Source organism: Nyctereutes procyonoides, unplaced genomic scaffold, assembly GCF_905146905.1.
Source record: "Nyctereutes procyonoides isolate TBG_1078 unplaced genomic scaffold, NYPRO_anot_genome, whole genome shotgun sequence".
NCBI classification, from domain to species: domain Eukaryota; kingdom Metazoa; phylum Chordata; class Mammalia; order Carnivora; family Canidae; genus Nyctereutes; species Nyctereutes procyonoides.
Window position 1 is genome coordinate 27855762 of NW_026575140.1, and position 18479 is coordinate 27874240.

General features: G+C 54.5%; 1 protein-coding gene across 1 annotated transcript in view; it reads right to left on the reverse strand.

Annotated features, from left to right (window-relative positions):
- The window catches only part of CAMTA1 (calmodulin binding transcription activator 1), a 1317854-nt gene that overhangs the window by 237928 nt on the left and 1061447 nt on the right, over positions 1–18479 (reverse strand). The window contains exon 8 of the mRNA XM_055306507.1: positions 6151–6222. Within this exon, the coding sequence (XP_055162482.1) occupies positions 6151–6222 (72 nt within the window). The remainder of the gene's footprint in view (positions 1–6150; positions 6223–18479) is intronic.

The window sequence follows — 18479 nt, forward strand, 5'->3', positions numbered from 1 at the left end:
TGCTTGATTGGGGATTCTGGCCCCTTCTGTGACCTAGCTCACCTGCAGGGCACCCCTGAGGGCTGGGGATGTGGTCCCAGGTGGGGCCGCACTTCCAGAAAGAGTGAGTGGATGTCGGGGAGAGGGGTAGCTGGGTCACAAATTATAAAAAAATTGATCATTCCCCAGATGGATGTCAAGTCTTTTGGGGGAGGGCAAGGGACATTTATAGTGACAGCAGTGCTACCACTTCGAGAATGCATCTCCCTCAGTGTCCTGCTGCAGAGGAGGGGGGCTCACAGGAGGAGAGACACCCTGGCTAGCCTCTCCTGCCCAGCTCACGCACTGGTCCCAGCTCCCTGCAGCCTCACTGCACAGGGAAGGGGGCGATGTGGGTTGGGGGGGGACACAAAAGCTTTCTCAGGGGTATCGGGTTGCTAGCCTACAGGTCCAACCCAATCTCGAGGGCAGCAAGCTATGACCCATTGAGCACTTGCTGTGTGCCAGGAGCTGGCGACATGTGTAAGAGCACCATGTTACTGTCCCTGTTTACTGATGAGGAAACAGATGCAGAGAAATTAGGTGAATGGCCCAGAGGCAGCTAATAGGTGCTTCCCTGGGTGACCCAACCCCACTATTTTAGGGGGTTAAAATAAACACCATCCCAAACAGAGGGCCGATGGCGCTCATTCCCTCTACTCTGTACAAAGTGGGGGTCCCAAAGGGCAGTCTTGGGGGCGATGTGCTGGGGACAGTAGCAGGTGTTCTGTGACCCTGGAGAATGCCTACCCCTGACCCAACCATGCCATCACTTTGCCACTTTTGGGTAGCAGTGATCTCTGAGGACCCTTCCTGGGGAGCCAGAGGTAGTACAGAGAGAAATACATATGTATCAGGACACATTGCACCCCCACAGGGGTGCCACAGCCTGATGCTGGTGAGGAGGCCTGTCTGCCCACAGCCTGCTCCCTCCCCTGCTGGCTGGGGCTGCCTGGGTCTCAGTGCACCCTCAGACCTGAAGGGCAAGTGGGGAGGCCCCAGTGGAAGGGAGGCAGGGCTCCCTCAGAATGTGCTGGGATCAAGGCCTGTGTCTGGTGGAGAAGCTGACATGGAGCTGTTTGTGGCGATGTCCCCAGAGCGGGAGCAAAGGTGCTTCTCTGGGGCCCTGTCTGAGAAGCTGCAGAGCCCTGGGTCATCCTGGGGAGCTGCTGGCCCCTGCCTCTTCTTCACGGCTGCCATTTCAGCCTCCTCCTCTAGGCAGGAGAAATTGCAGGATGCAATGCCAGCTGTAGACTCACAAGCCAACAAAGGGACTTAGGGCTTCAGCTCGACCTCCAGGCCTGACCAACCAGGTGCAGAAACATGGTTCTCAGGGCACTCATGAGGGGAACCCAGAGCCCTGCCCAAGCAAGAATGTGGGTCTCCTTCTTCTAGAAGACAGGAAGTCCTATCTTCCCTCCACCTCTGGGCTGGGAGCTTTAGTGGGGTGGCCTGGAGCTAGCACCCCGTGAGCTGGTACCCCCACCCCCTGCACTCCTCCAGGCTGGCACCATGTGGGCCCCCATGCCACGGTACTAGGTGTAGACAGCTCCCCTGCACCTGCTACTATGGTGGGTGGGGTGGTGGTGGGCTGGGCTGGCTGAGCTCAGGAGTAGGCAGGAAGCAGAGAGCATGGGGTGACAGGCCCAGAGATGCCTCCTTTCTGGCCCTAAGACCCAGGACCAGGTGCCCAAAGCTGGCTGTCTGCAGCCCCTCCCTATAAGAAAGGTGACACTGGTGCCCTGGGGAGGCAGAGAGGGCAGCAAGGGGTGCCCTCTGTGGACTGGGTGACCATGGGACATCTGACAGTCTGGGCTTCTTCTGGGTGACTCCGGGTGCATGGTAAGGATCTGGTGCTCTGTCTGGACAGGACTCGGTGCCTGTGGTGGCTGGCTATATGGTCACAGCTTCCGATGCAGGGTCGTCAGGGCAGAGCTAGAGCCCAGCTCGTCCTTGGAACCCAAACACCCGCCATTCTCCAGTGATCTAGGAGCCCCCAGTCCTGGGGTCCCGCCGAAGCCCGGGTCCCGGCGCTTGCACAGCAGGGCTGTGAGCCCACAGGCCTCCATGGGTGCCACCGCGGTGGGCCAGGAAGGAGAGCTCCTCGCTACCTCTGCCCCAGTGAGCCGGCCTCCACAGCCTAACAGCCCCCCAAATGGCAGTGGCAGACACAGGGACACACCCCCTGCTTCACTCAAGCACAGAAAACATTCATTAAGCATTTTAGAGGACAGGGCACAAAGAAAAACACTCATTAGAAGCAGAAATAGTTTCCAAATGAGCCATACAGAATCTGCTGGAAAGTCTAGCCTGAAACAAGGGCCTGTTCTCCTTGAGGCTGTGGACAGGGGAAGAAATGGCCAAACGGATGGAATGTGGAGGCCCAGGAAGGGGATGCAGGGGGCGGCAGGAAGGCCCCACGCCCCAGCACTAGAAGATCCCAAACAGGAGAGGTTGTGGGCAGCAGGGATGGAGCCTGAGGCCCCATGCACTGTCTGGCTCACCCTGGGAGCAGCCCAGCGGCAGGAGCGGCCCACCTCCTCCGGCGCCCAGCAAGGCTCAGGGCCGGGATGACTGCAGTGATCACTGTGTTCAGGCCGTTGGAGGCAGAGGCAAGGAATCAGGAGGCCTGCCCCCAGCTGGCCCTGTCGCTGACCAGCTGGGTGACCCTGGGTCTGGCCCTGTCCTCTCTGGGCCTCTGTGTCTATCTAGGAAATGCAGCAGCTGAGCTCAGGGAAACCTAGGGGACCTGCCAGCTGTGACACATGGAAGCCCCAGTGTGCAAATGATGTGACAGATGAGGCAGGTGTCCCGGGCAGCGGTGGTGGCTCCTCGAGGCCCCAGGGCAAATCCCCCAGAGGCCCTGACCCAGCTGGGCAGATGACCTCGTGTGGTGCATGCCAGCCGCGACAATGACCTTATGAACCCTCCACTCTCAGGCAAGGCTCTGGTTCCTCACTTGTCTCCCTGCTCACATCTTAATAAAATATTTATTAGCAATGGACAGGGGGCAGGGTAGTTCCCTCAGAAAACCAGGTCACTCAGAAACTTTTAAGTGTTGTGTCAGCTCCTGTCCCCCTCCTCTCCCTGACCCCCTGCTTCTGGCAGGGGCGTTGACTCCGGCCCCGGGTCTGACACACGCTCCCACCCCCGGTCCTGAGGTGGCCGGCCCCTCCCTGGCCGGCTGGGACTCTGTGCTGGGCTCTGGAGGGACGGGGGGGGGGGGGTGCGGGTTCCTCCCTCAGGGACCTCATGGTCTGGCTGCAGAAGAAAATCAAGTCTGCATGGGTGGAGGGCCCTGCTGCCCTAAGTGACCTTGCGATGAGTGGTACCAGTTTGGGATCCCAGAGGCCCCTGCTGGCTGCTGGGCTGGCATGACAGTGGGGGGGGGGTGCCCCTTGAACAAACTCTCCTTTACCCAGAAGTTCGCTTTCCCTCACTGCTCCCCCAAACCCCCTTCCTCTCAGGATAGCTCCCCGTGTCCCTCAACCCCTCACACACCACTGCCATGAGGGGTGTGGTCAGCAGCTGGTGGCTTCAGGGGACCAGGCTGGCTTCCAGGGAGCCAAGGGCTCCTACCTCACCCACTGCCCTGATACCTTCACTCCCACCCAATCCTTTTTCCTGGTAATTGGTGTCAGAGACAAACTTGGGCTGATTTCCATCTGGGCCAGTGTCTCATAGCTTCTTTCCTATTTAATATTGGAGAAATTAAACCTGGCCACACCGTCATTATCCTGGTGTTGTAATTAGCACCGGAACAAATTGCCCTGAGCCGTGCCGGCTGCCGCAGTGTCTATCAAGCTCATGTGGAAGGGGCACCCCACTAATTGCTTTGGCCTTGGCTCCTTAACCTGCTACTGCCCAGCATGGACAGGGGAGCAGAAGCCCCCACCCCTGTGTGTATCCCTTCCGGTCACTTGCTCACAGAAACAAGGGCAATGCTCTAGAGTGACCACTCCCTGGGGCTGGAAAGAGAAAATACGGGGGCCCAGATCTACCTTTAAGAAACCAACTAGTTCCTGTGATACTGGCCTTTGGGGACACGGGCTCCCCTGCCAGCTGGAAGTGACAAACCCAGATGAATGTGCATCACCCCAGGTATGTCTCTAGCACATAGTGGCCAGGACTGAAGCACAGGGAGAGAGGCCGGCTGGGACCACAGACACTCCCCTCCCACCCCGACCCCCGACTCCCCACCGCCTGACTTCTTCCCTGGCCCCAGAAACAAAATCTGAGTGGAATCCAGTTTGGACGGTAATGAGCTCACACCCCATGGCTGCCTGATGGTGTCTGATTCTAGGAAAGTAAATTTAGTGGAATGAAAAAGCCACAAGCACGTGATGGAATGAGAGGAGACAGGCGGAGGCGGAGGCGTGGGTGTGAGAGAAGGCCTGGAGGAGGGAGCACCCCTGAGGAGTGGAGAGTGGGCTGCAGGAGAGGCAGGCTGGCAGGAAGCTGGCTGGGGGCCCTGCTCCAACAGGGGGCAGTGGCGGCCAGGAATCCCGAGAGTGTGCCCAAGGGGTGTTTCAATAGGGCATCAGACTATAAAGAAAAAAAAAAGCCAAAACAGGCCCTGGTGCCTTTGGAGGAGCAGGAAGGAGGTGACCCGGGTGCAGGCTGCTCCGGGTGAAAATATTCCTCGGCAGGCAGTGTGTGACTCTGGGGACACAAGGACCTGCTCCAACTGCACCAGATCCCTGCTCTTGGGGTGGGAGGCCCACATTCTACTCCTGCAGCCGGGTAGAAGAGAAAACCTTTCGTGTTAACAAGACCAAAAGTATCAGCCCATGACCACGCGGGAGGCCCCTTTCACAAGAAAGCGAGGCCGAGCAATTAGGAGACGGTTCTTCTAGGCCAGCCTCCCAGGGAACTGACATCCCCGGAAACTGACAACGGGGCAAGATGTCAGGGAAGCCGTGTCTTTGCAAATCAGCACATCCTCGGACAGTCTCAGGCGTCATCCACTAATGAACTTGCTGAACCACAAACAATTATTTCTGGAACTGAGGGGCAAGGGCAAAGCTTGGAGGCAGGGCCTGGGCAGGGCCTCCACATCCACACCAAGGTGGCTCTGGGCCCTGCAGATACCTTCCAGGCCACCTTCCCTGGGACCAGTGGCCCCTTTGCTCTCTCTGCTCCCTGAATGAATGCTGTGACCTTGGGCATTTTCCAATCTGTCAGATCCCTCCTAATTGCACTGCCAACTGCAAGCCAGGGAGAGCTTCTGGCCACTGGGGACTAGGGGTCAGCTAACTGGAACCACGGTGGATGCAGAAAGTGGAACCACAGTGGGAAAGGGTAGAGGCAGTAGGAAGAAACTGGGGCAGCGGCACCTGGCCCCCAGGGAGGTGGGGCCCACAGAGAATGGCTGCAGATCAGAGGACATGCTTTGCAAAGAACCCAGGTCCAGCCTGACCAATAGATCCCTCGGACCTTCCCACCCACAGGGCAGCACCCTCTCCTCAGCAGGGTGACCACCAGCGACCACCAACGGGGGAAGAGGCTGGGCAGCCACGCTGCTGAGCCAGGTCTGACTCCACCAGGCTGTGCACCAGCACCATAGACTCTCATGGGGCAAGGGTAGCTGGGGGGCTCCTTCACCCCTTTCTCTGTCCCACTGCAGAGCAGACATCACAAATTGATAACTGGGCTCCTTCCCGCTGAGTCACGGGCTCCTCCTCTCCCAACAACCATTCCAATCAATCCAACTGCCACCGGCATGCCTCTGAGAGCCGATTTTCCACAAGTGCCGACGACTAACTAACCCACAAGGGAAACCGAATGTGCAGCTTTCAGCCAACACGCATTTTGCAATCAGGGGCAAGATGCTCAGCCTTCTTTCCGTCCTCATCAAGAGGAAACTGAGGCACCCTGGAAGCACCTGGTGGGGCTTGATTCTCCTGGGGCAGGAAGCACTAACCGCTCCACCAGGCCTCTCCCCTCCCTGGCACCTGACAGCCACCAGGCCAGCCACACGCCTGGCCTCAGCACCACACGCCAACGCCCCTAGCTCGCCAGGGAGCCTTGGCCCCGAGCTGCTGCACGCAGGAGCCCCACGCCCGCGCAGCTCCCTCCGCACACATTCCCCAGCACCGGAGACGGAAGAAGAATCCAGTCCCAGCCACCTACCTGAAGGAGCCAGTAGCACCTCCGGTGGAAGGTGGGGATGATGGAGGAATGGACATAGCAGCCGTACAAGCACTAGGGAGAGAGGAAAAACGAGAATTCAGTTGGAAAGAGGGAAAGAAGGGAGGAGGACGGCGCAACAGAGAAGGAGCCAGAAGGGGCCATGGACTCTGCCAGCACCCTGGGGCCTGAGGGCGGGCGCCTCTGGGCCTGGCTCCAGGGCTGGGACTGATGCCTGGGTCCGTATCTAAGAAGCAGAGTTGGGAAGCGCTAGTGTGCACACCCTGATGGACAGCTGGGGTGCTTTCCCCTTTGGGGGCCATGGAGGCATGTGTGAACCCAGAAAAGCCAGGGACCAGGGGAACACACATATGTATACGTTTTGCCCATAATATTAGGGGCTCGGAGTTACCCTGAAGGTTCATCCACAGAGCCTAGGTTAAGACCCCTTGGTGCACAGGGAGGGACCGGAGGTGTAGGGAATTGATTCAAACACATGTACACACCGCCCATGCCAGACCTTTGCTAGTCAAGGGCATTGTGCCAGGCAGGCGAGGTGGCCCTGGCTGGTGGGACCTCTGAGGCTGGTGGGGGTGGGCTTCCTAGGACTCTGACCTCTAGAGGCTGAGAGGCCCCTCATGCACAACCCACGTGCAGGCTTTTATTTAGTTTTTCATTCATATTTTTTGTTTGTTCTAAGGTTCAAGCTGCATCTTTTGCAGATGGATTTGGTTTTGGAGAATCAGGTAGGTGTGTATGTGTGTGTGTGGGGGGGCAGTGGGGACTCAGGTGGGTGGAGCTGCCCAGTGTGTTGTGCACACAGCACTGGGCCCTGTGGGGCAGGCGTCCAGGCAGAGGTGGGATCAGGGATCGGTGAGAACAGTCCTCTCAAAACCCAACTCTGAGAGTCTCAGGGGGACAAGATTTTGCCTTTTCTTTTGTAGCCTCCAATTCTAAACCAGAAACTCTCTGTTTCCATCTCCTGCAGAGTTTCCCTGGCTTCCCAAAGCACACGTTCCAGAATCGGTGGGGCAGAGAGTGCAGGCAGGACCCCAGAACCTCGCAGGCCAAGGATGAGCACAGTCTCCCCTTGACCTCTCATTGCTCATTTGAACCTCACCATAGCCAGCCCCTCCCAGCACTGGTGCTGCAGGGAGAAGTGGCCAGCAGCTCTGCATTTAAAGCACCCCCCAAAAGACCAAGTACGATTTGCTTTTACTAGGAGTCCATCTGAGCCCTGCCTGTCTGATTAGCCGAGTTGAAGAGAAATCAGTCTGGACTATGGGATTCTGGCTGTAAGAAAATCAGATTTCCAATATGTTAGAACTTTTACAAATTGCTGTCAGCTGGGACTAAACCCTGTACAAACCAACCAAACAAAGCGGAAATTAATTTAAACGATTCCCTTGCAATTCTTGCCCACGAAATGTATTTATTATTAAGAAGGCAATATTCTTTCTTGACTTTTCTGGTTTTTAATACACTGTGTTTTTCTTTTCTCACTTTTATTTTTGATAACTCACTCCTTCTTGCAGAAAGAGATGCCTGTTTGGACGTTTCCTGTGACCATTTGTTTGCCACGAATGAGCAACCCACCTGCAACTCTAATCAGCTCTTTTCCTTTGGAATTTGCATATCCTCATGGGCAGTTTCATTACTCTTACTCATGTAATGAGCCAAATGGAGAGAGACATAAATTGTTGAGAGAAGAACTCTCTCCCGTCTCTTTGAAATAAAAGGCTGCACATCTGCTTTTTCCCACTGTTCGTTCCTCTTGAGGGTTTGCAGACTACCCCCCTTCACCTGTCTCCTTCTCTTCCCACTGCTTTTTCTCAAACTTGAAAAGAATGTGGCTGATGTGCAACTTCATTCCATTCCCCCCAGTTCACTGCTGAGCAGCCTGGGTTGGGCTGCGGCGTCTTTGAACCACACACAAGGACTCGGTGGGAATTTACCCAACACCTACTGTGTGTCCCTTCTGAGAGTCCACAGGAAAGAGGAAGCATGCGCCCACCCTCCCCTGAGCCACCTCTGCATTTGTGGGCAACCTCACCTGCCCAGAATTGCCCAGAACCATCCAATAAGCAGGATGATGTTAAAAAGAAACATCACCATTTCTACATCAAGGCTCATGCATTTTAATCAGAGGAACACTCGGGGCCTCACTTAGAACCTAGTTACTCTATTTTTAGATATTACTCTAACCGCCCTGGTGATCTGATGGCTCTGGTCTCCACAGATGAGAAGCACAGTCTAGGAAGGCTGGAGAGAGGGAAAGCGGACTATGATGAGATGAGAGCGAACCATGTCAAATAGCATCCAGGGAGGGAGGGAAAGCCCCTCCCAGAGAGCCCCAAGGACTTTAGGAGCCCAAGGGCATTGCCTCCTCCCCATGTCACCTTGTGCAGCACACGGGGTCACCACCCCCACGGTTCACTGCCCATCTCTAATCCCAGGACTGGGAGCCTCAGACCCTCTGAATGAAAATAACTAGCGACCATCCCACTGGTCTCCACAGCCTGTCACAGGAAAGGACCCCTAAGCCAATAAATGTTTCATTTTTGCTTGTGGTATTCTGAAGGCTCAGGTCTCTGAACCATGGACTAAAAAAACCATCCTAGAAAAATGGCTTCACATTTAATGCTTAAAGGGCTAAGCTTCGGTTTCAAGGAACTCTGACTCATGTTGAGTAGCTGGCTTATTGTCCCTGTGGCGAAAGAAGTTTCCAGTAATTCACCCTTGGTGAGTTGAAGTCGGTAAAGACTCCAGCTTCTGGAGAGATGGGTCCTGCTTGGGGAAGGGGACCTGCTGGGAGAGTCCTTGTCCTCCTAGGCTGTGAGAAGGGCACCTTCCTCCTCCTGTCTCCTAGGTGGCTGTGAGGGTCAAGAGGAGATGCCCAGGTGGGATGCTCTGGACAGTCCCAGAGGACAGTGGGAGAGGGGGTCAGATTTAAAGCAGGTAGGTCAGTTCAGGTCACTATAACTGTGGGGGCCACGGCCAGGAGCTTGACTTCGTCCTGAGACATCATGAGAAGATCTGCCCTTCAGAAGCTCACTGTGGTATGGTGTGGCCAGGACACAGAGCTGAGGAAGGTGAGGGGCCCCAGGCCAGCCACGTGAGCCTGGAGACCCACTGGCACTGGATGGTGGTAGCAGTAGAATTTGGGTGTGGAGAAGCAGCCACGCTTGCCAGGTGCAAGGACGGTGCCTGGCTTTCTGGCTGTACAGACAGATGTGTGTGTGTGGCGGGGGTAGGGGGTGGTGGGCAGGGGACAAGTGGTCCTATCCATGCTCCAGGGCTACAGCAGCCTGGGGTTGGGGGTTGGGGAGAGGCTGATTTCAGATTTCTGCTTGGTGAGGTTGAGGAGATCGTGAGACATTCAAGTAAAGACACAGGGTGGAGCAGTATGCAGGGATTCAGTGCTCAGTCTGGGCTGGACACAGCAATCTGGGCATAGAGACAGCGTTGGAAGGCAACAGAGAAGCCTGGGAGTGGGCGTCGGTTCAGGCTGGCTTCTCCACTCTGGTGCCGGTGAGGCATGAACTTGCCGACACTCGGCAGGTGACTGGCCTGGCTCGCCATGGGCCGGGCACCCTGGGCCTCTCCACTTTCGTTCACGGCACGCCCCCAGCCAGGCCCCCAGCCCTGACCTCAGACTCTCTTGCCAGGGCCCTTTGTCACCAGGTCTTCACTCTGCAGCTCTTCGTCCATGACAACGTCCTCACCAAGCCACCTGAGGATTAACTGCACACTATTTCGTGAGGCAACGTATCAAATCCGTTCTTTTACCTGCTCATCAAAAAAGCAATCAAGTTTGTCTGTAGTGATCTGTGTTTTACAAACTCCTGGTGCTTTTTGATCAGGCCTGGGGCTCCCCTTGGGGCTCTGTGGGTTGAGTTTTTTGCTTGGGGGCCGTGATGTGATTGGAGGAAGAGTCACTTCCTAGGGCTGGTGGACACAACTGCATGTGTGTGCGTGTGCACATGTGTGCAGGGCTGTGTGCAGGACAGCGTACTGTGAGCCCCTTGTTTATGCATGCACACAATGAAAGAAAAAGAGAAATCAACTAGCTATTTATAGGAAAACTCGGGAGAAACTCACCCCTAGCTGGAAGCAACTTTCAAATTCGTTATATTTGCAGAATTAAGGCCTGACACCTTCCCTTAAACGTGACAGCTGAGCAGGGAGGAATTTTTTCTTAAATACTCAAAATTGCTTTTATGACACAGTGGGGCTTTTTTCCCCTTTTTAATAAAAAGGAAAGATACATTTACAGGGAAACCAACAGTAAACAGGAGCTCCCTTTAATTCAAAACAAACACTTCCTATAAAGAAGGGGCACACTGGCTGCAAATCTTGTCCATTGGATTTCTCCCTAACAGACTCAGCTGCTGGGGGTCTCCCAGGTGCCAGACAGTCTGACAGGCTTCAACACCCAATGGTCTCAGTGGGCAAAAGAGGGTAACACCTCTGCGTGATGAGCAAGGCTTTACTGGTTGGGAGACTAGGACACCTTCAGGTGCTCCCCTCTTCTGTTCAGCTCTCAGTGGCTTCATGTGAGCAGCTGATTCTCCACCTCTCTCTCTCTCTGTCTCTCTCTCCTCTCCTCCTCCCAGGGAAACCCCAACCCTCTGTCATCTCCTCCACTCTCTGCTGGGATTCCAGGACACGGATGCACTGTCTCCAGGCCAACCTTGTGGCTCCGATTCCTGTGCTTCTCCTCTTGTGGTCCCACTACCCGTGCAAACCCCACCCTGCCTGAGACATCTAGGTCCTCCCTCTCCAAGGAAGCCCCTCGGAAGCCCCTCCTGACCAGGCCAGTGGAAGGAGTCCCTGGACAGGGACAGCCATGAGGATGTGGGTTCTGCCCCTGGTGTGATACATACTGCCACTGGGGTCTTCAGTCCTGCTTCCTGTATCGTGGGGCTGGCACTTTTCGTAAAGGTCAGATAGTAAATATTCTTGGCCTGTGAGTAGATGGTCACTGTTACAACTGTTCAATCCTGCCTTCATAGGGCAAAAGTAGCTTTGGATAATAGGTACGCAAATGGGCATGGCTGTGTCTCAACAAAACCTTATTTGTGGATATTATAATTCGAATTGTGCATAATTTCACATGTCATCAATATTATTCTTCTTTTGATTTCCCCCTCCCCAACCATTCTACAATGTAGAAACCATTCTTAGCTCAGGCTGAACAAAAATAGGTAGTAGGAAAAAAAAATAGGTAGTAGGCCACGTTTGGTCCATGGGCCATGGTTTGCTAACCCTTGACCCACCAAATAGGGAAGAATGTGAATTGTATGGTCCTTTGTAAAATTCCCCACAGTGATTTCCACATAGCAGATGCTCAATACACTGTGCTTCATTTCCATGTGATGTGAATATGTAAGCATGGCAAAGAGGGAGCAGCAAAGACCTAAATGTGTGGAAGGTACAAATACACATGACACGGGAGACTACAGGATAGGTCACGTCTCTCACCATCGTCCACGGCAGTTTTCACAGAACTTGGATGTCTTTCAAACTGGACTTAATTGTGTTTTTGTTTGTTTGTTTGTTTGTTTATTTTCTGGGCCTGAGAATGTTGTGTATCACCCTAAATGCCTAATAGGAGATTAGCTGACACTCAGGCATGGTGCTTGGATCAGAGGACTTCTTGGCATGTAGTAGGTGCCTATGAAAACATGGCTTCCTGTACCTGTCAAGCACCTTCTTATTAATTAAAGCAGAATTGAGTGAGAGAAATTACAGAAATCTGACTGCAGCAACCTCAGTATTGGGGACATGGCCCTTCATCTCTGTGGCCTCGGCTGCCAATGGAATTTCTTCTCTGCAGGAAACATTTCATTCTGTTTCCTGAGGGCCTCCTTCCACAAGAGGCAGGGAAACCCCAAAGCCAAGTTTGGCTGTTGACCTCCCTCTTTGGGAAAGTGTGAGCCCAGCATCTCACTGCATGGGTCCCCAGTATTGCTTGCCAGGCCTCTCTAGAGTGGCAGTACCCAACATGGCAGCCACAAGCCATGTGTAGCTATTCAGATTCACATTCACATTCAGTAGAATGAAAAAAAATTGAAACTTCACCTCCCCAGTCACTAGCCTCACTTCAAGTGCTCGATGGTCACATGCACACGTAGTTAGTGGCTATGGTGTGGGATGGTGTGAAACAGTCTGTCATCGCATGGAGCTCCATTGGACACCGCAACTCTAGAGAACAAGAGTGGAGATCCAGTGCAGAGATGTCTGGCTGAGACTCTTGGAGCCTGAGACCCCAATGGCTGGGATGTGGGGGATCCAGGGTTTGGGGGGAGAAGGCACGTCGAGGTTGGGATTTTTGATATTGGCTCCACTTTGGGGAGCTGGAATGTCCACAGGTTGGTACATGTCATTCTACCTGGGCCAGCTTGAATCAGTCCACAAGTGTCTCCTAGAGCCCCTGTGCCGCCACAGAAAAACTCACTCCTAGCCTCTTGCCACCCAAAGCCTTCTCTGATGCAGGCATAATTCCTGCTGTGTCCTTAGACTAGGGTGTTTATGGCATATCGCCATTTATAATCCCAAGAGCTGGATTAGGCTTGTGTTGGCAGCCCCAAATCCCCCCAGTGGCCTGGCCTGGTCTCTCCCCCCACCCAGGTGTCTGCACAACAGCAATCTGAGTGAAAATAGATTTTTAGGTGCCTGGTTTACCTTGAATCTGATGTTCACATGACAAAGATGAATAGTTTTAAAAATGTGTCATGGTATAAAGGAGACAGAAGACAAAGAGGTGATAGAAGGGAAGGGGGAATCCACCCAGAAGATAACAATTTAATCCTGCTCTGAAGTGATGAAGGCGTAAGGGGCCATTTGTTCAGAATATTCTGGGCTGAAGCAGGTGAGGGGCAGTGCCCGGGCAGATGGAGTGACAGGTAGATCCTCCAAGAAAGGGCACCCGGGGCCGGGCTGGGTCTTGGCTCGGTTGTAAGAGGGGGGCGTGGAGCCGGATTCTCCTGAAAACAAGTTCTCACTTTGTGGACTCTTCTCTGTTGTGGCCTGTTCCCCAGCCCATGCTCCCCTGTGGGAGACAGGAGCAAACCAACAAAAGCAGATCAAAACAGGCCTGATGCTAAGTGCAAGATCCCCAAGACAGGGTGTGATGGAAGTCGGGGGAGGGAAGAGTCTCTTTCTAAGCCAAATTACCTAAGAGGAAGTGACATTTATGATGAATCAGAAAGGGTGAGTAGCAGAAGGCTGGGGCATAATTGGTGGAAAAAGCCAGGGTAGGTGCACAAGAGCAGTATCTTAAGTGGAGGGATAGATGGCCGAGTCTATGAGTCACAGACTGTTCTGCTGTCTCCCCATGGGACCTGTGATGAGCGGATGGCAGATGGCCTTGCATGGACGCTAAGGCCTGGGATTCTTATGGTTCTGCCCTGCTGCACTGGTCCAGGCTCTGCATGCCCAGGCAGGTTTCCTGGAAGGACTGTGGGGAGCTCTGCAAATTCATGGAAGAAGTGCAGATGCAAGATTAGAACTTCGGATCTGGCCTTAGCAGCTTTCCCTCCCTCCCTCTGTCTCCATCTCTCCTTGCTATTTGTCTTCCTGGTGCTTTCTTCTCTCTCACTGCAGCTGGGCAGGTAGCAAGAATCCCATCCTTCCAGTGTGACCCCAGAAGCACGAAAGTGTCTTGCCTGCCTGGGTCGTGAGCCGGCCCTGGGACTCTCAGGGGGACAGGAAGGCACCCGAGCAGGTGTAGGGCAGAACTGTAGGGCTCCCAGGTGGGGGTAAACATGGTTCCTTTGCTGCTAAAGCTTTGACTTCCTGGGACAAGCAGGTGCTCTCCAAGGAGCAGGTAAAGGGAAAACCCTCCAGGACCTCCCAGATCTCCCTGGACCAGCAGCAGCTGCTGCAAGCTACATAGTCTGCTGCTCCCCTGGTGCCCTGAAAGCTGGAGCTGATCCCGGAAGGCACTACTAGAAGGTCTTGTGTGAGAGTGCTGGTGGGGGTGGGGTGGGGGGTGACACAGACTTCCTCCTGTCTCTAGTCTCTAGCTCTACATTGTCTGGCAGAGAGACATCCTGGGGAAGGCTGAGGCTGGGCAGGGTAGTGGTTTGTCCAAGGTCACACAGCTAGGAAGAGGCAGAGGGAGACTCAGACCCATGGCTGCCTGACCCTGCCCAGCGGGCCAGCCCCTGCCAGCTTCACTCAGGCGTCCATGCCAATGGCTGAGGGTCAGGCCTTCTGCTGGGCCTGCCTGCGTCAAAGACAAAGGGGTGAAGTCCCGGGCTGCTCCCAGGACTGTCCTCACTGAAGGATTTGGTTCGTATTAATCTAAGATTAGACCAAATGATTCAATTCGCATGCTGCCTGCAAAAGCACTGGGCCTCAGAACTTGTTAAATAGTGAATTGCTTTAAAATTAGTTTGAGCTAAATGGATTGCAGTCTGATTTGGCCTCCGGGTTGGGTGACAGGAGAGATCTGGAATATTAGATCATCATTGACCCGGTCTCTATCTTGGCCTCTCTCTTAAGACAATCAGGAATGGCATCTCCCAGTATGCTGAGGCCCTGCCACAGCAGGGGATGGAGGTCAGAGAGCAAGGGGACTGGCTGGGTCTCCCAACCTGACACCGGCGGGTCACACAGGCAGCATGGAAGATGACTCTTTGGTCCCAGCCGTGGTCACCCTTAGGTTGTCCAGTGGAACCAGACCCTTCCCTGGAGGAAGCCCATTAGCCCCATAACTTCTTGCGGGCAGGGGGAGGGGGGGCTCTGGGAAGGGGTGGGCAGGATCCCAAAGAGTCATCTTCCAGGGCCTCAAAGGACTCCTTCTTGAGACTGGTTACCTCCAGGACTGGGATCCTGGTGGCTTGCTCTTCCAGGACATGAAGTCAGTCATTTTGCCAACTAACAGAGAGTCTCTTGTGCTTGGTGCTATAGGTGATCTGGGGGAGGGGAAGAGACCAGGGGCCTCTCCATTACCCTGGAAGGGGGTGGTAGGATGTCCTCTCTGTAGATGTGAGAGCTGGGGCTCAGAGATGCTAGTTTCTCACCCAAGGTCACAGGGACATGTTAAAGCTAAAATCTGAACCCTGGGAATTCATTGCTATCTCACGGGCAGAAGTTTCAGTGCACGTTCCAGAGGTACACTGAGGACCAGGTGGCCCAGCTGGGCTGTGGAGGTCAGGTCCCCAGAACTGGAGGAATCAAGGGGCAGACACAAAGGATTGGGCAGCAAATTTTGTAAGGCAGGTGGCTCTCTGCCCCGTCCCCCCAGATGCGCAGTGTACAAGGGAGAGAGCCAGAAAGAGGGGGTGCCCAGCAGGCCTGGGGCATGTGTGTCCCCCACCCCATCACCCTGCAGACAGTTCTGTGGACCCCCAGACCCTGGGACAGGAGTGTCCCTGGGCACCGGCATCAGCAGGAGCTTGGTGGAGGGGGTGCACAGGGGTAGCAGGACCTTAGACAAGCAGAGAGACTCAAAGAGACCCTCTGGGTGGGGCCTCTAGGGAAGGGAGGAGGAGCCACTGTCCTCCGCACCCCCAGGCTTTGGGGCTCCTGGGTCTGGGTGAGGAGTAGAGAGAAATGCTGAGAGGTGCTCCAGGGGAATCATGGAGAGGGAGGCCTTACACTAGAGGCTTCCCAACATCTCCACAGAAACATCTAGATCATCTTTATAGCATCTTCAGGTGTCCAGTAAAGGGACCTGAAGGGGAACATGAGCAGCAGAGGTCAGGGGACAGCGTGAGCTCTGAGAAGCCCCTTCTAGGGGCGGGGGAAGAGGACATCCTGCCCCAGGGCCACAGCAGAACTTCAGAGGCCACGGGGGCCTCGCCCTGGCAGCCCTGCACCCCCACCTGCCTCCGCTCACTGAGCTGCCTCCCCAGGGACAGGCTGAGCATCTGCGGGACAGCACACCCGAGCAGGGCCGCATCGGCCTAACCGCGGTGACATGAGTGAGAAGGGCAATAAAGATCAAATGAATTTTTAGATAAAAAGGCATAAAAATCATGTTTAAAGATATAAATAAAATCCTTGGAGCTTCAGCTTTATTGTTTTTTTGGGGGGGTTCCAGGATTAATAAATTAGTGGATATAAAACGGAGTAATAGCTAAAAATTGATAATGAGGTAAATTTAGATTTAGGGAAGGAGGTGATCTGAGACATGGCTCTCCAGCAGAGAAGGGGGGCTGGCAGCTTAACCCGGGTCCTCCTGGCTGGCCTACGGGCTCTGCTCTGGATTCCATGGCCAAGTGGAGGGGCTTCAGCTGGGGGTCCGGTCTAGACACCTGGTCGCCCTTACCTGCTCGCTTTCCTGCCCTTGGGACCTTCAGCCAGGTGGGTGTGGGCTCCTGTCCATCCCCTGTCCTCGCCAAACAGCTGTGGGAACCAGCTGCTCTGGGGTATTCTCATGTCTCAGAAGGCCCTCTGGGCACCTGGCCCCCCACAGGCTGTCAAGGGTGTCCCTTCCATCCTGCTCCCCTTCGCTGAGGAGTGCTAGGCAGCTCTGCCGCCCCCCCCCCCCCCCCCCCCGGGAACTGCCAGCAGGGAAACTCTCCTCACTATGTCTATGTACAGACCCACATCCTCTGACTCAGCTCCCTGCCTACACTCACAGTCTTACTCTTTGAGCCTATTTCAATATATATATATCTGGGTTGTTTCTACTTCAAATACTTCCTAAAAGTACTGGGCATAAATAATAAATAAATAAATATAGTGAAATTTCCTTTCTCTCATCAAAGCGTATTGCTGAGACCTCTTTCTTGGTGCCCTGCCAGTGGCTGGAACTGATCTAGAAAGTGGTTTATAGTGATCAGGGCCTCCCTCCCTTCCTCTTGTGCTAATGGCCATGGGGTCCCCTGCGGCGAACCATGCACCCCTGTACTGAGGACTCTGAGGAGGAGAATGGACTCCCACAAGTAACTCTTGGTCTAGTGCCCCCCTTGCCAAAGGGCCAGCTTTGCACATTTCAGCCAATGCAAATGCTAATGGGGGACACTGAGCCTCTCTAGGGGAGGGGCCAGTCCTTGGTCCTTGGTGCTAGGGGTTTTCAGTATATGATCCAGGTGGCTGGCCCTTGTCCTTACTCATGATCCATTCCTTGGTCCCTGTCCCCAGAAGGTGCAGGGGCTTGATGGATGTGGAACACACCAGGACTCGGCTCTGAAAGCCCCGAGAGGCCTTTATAGGTGGCACGGAGGCCAAAGGGTTGCCCAGAAACCAGCCCTTGCTCTACCACCTGCCCTGCTCGGTATTCTCAGGGCTGGAGTGCCCGGCTTTCCTGCTGTAATTATTGCTCTGCTCCCGGACCTGCTAGAACCCGGCTCTTGGCACCGCCCCACCCAGGTACCCATGACACCATCCAGATACCCACGGCGCTCGGCAACACACACGGCTGCGTGCAGCAGGAGTCTAAGAAAGGGATTCTTGCTTACGACAGGCAATGGGTTTTGTTTATTAAGAAGGTGGAGGGAAATGCCAGGACCCAAGTCTGTGGCCATGTTAATGTGAGGCTGGGCTCCCTGCCAAGGCATTAAGTAGAATCGAATTCCTGAAACCAGCTTTAATCAGCAGATTTTTAAGGTTAGAATTACTCTCTCCTCTCGAAGCCTTGCCAAGGTTAATTTGGGCCTGAGCATGCAGAATTAATGGGCTGGACAGAGGGAATCGGCCTTTTCCCGATTTTTTCTCAAGTTCACAAAAACACCACTACAAAGTGGGGGGTGGCAGGGAAGAGCCCTTCCACAAAGGGAGCACTCCTGGCTTCGGAAGATTGATCTGGAGGCCTGTGTCAGAAACACACCCAAATGGGATTACACCAACCAGCCGGCTCCAGCCAGAGATGCTGGGATGGGTAGCAAGTCTGATTGTCCTGGGAACCTACGGGATGTACTGAGCAGGGTCTGAACCTGGTCCTAAGGACCCTTAGGGTCCCTCAAGAGTCCTGAGCTGTGTCCCTTCCCCAAAAAACAAACATGCTGAAAAAGCGTGTGGACATCTTACCCTTGCCAGGCCCTACTCTCAGTGCCTCCAAGAATTTAAGCACATGGGATGCCCCAGGGCCCTGCTGGCACTCAGCTGCCATATGGACCTGAGTCACTAGGTGCCCTGGTCTCAATTTCCTTATCTGTAGAATGGAAATATAATAATGATGGTAACAATAGGAGTGAGGCTTGAACAGTACTGGCCACCCAAGGAGGTACCTGTGGTTTCACAGCTGTGACCTTAGAGGAGAGCCCTCCATCCTTTGATAGGATGATCAGGAGTGCTGGTCCTTGTGGGAGAGCAGGGGGAGAAGGGAACGTCCCTGAGGAGCCCCAGGCCCTCAGACGGAGAGCCTCTGTCCAGCC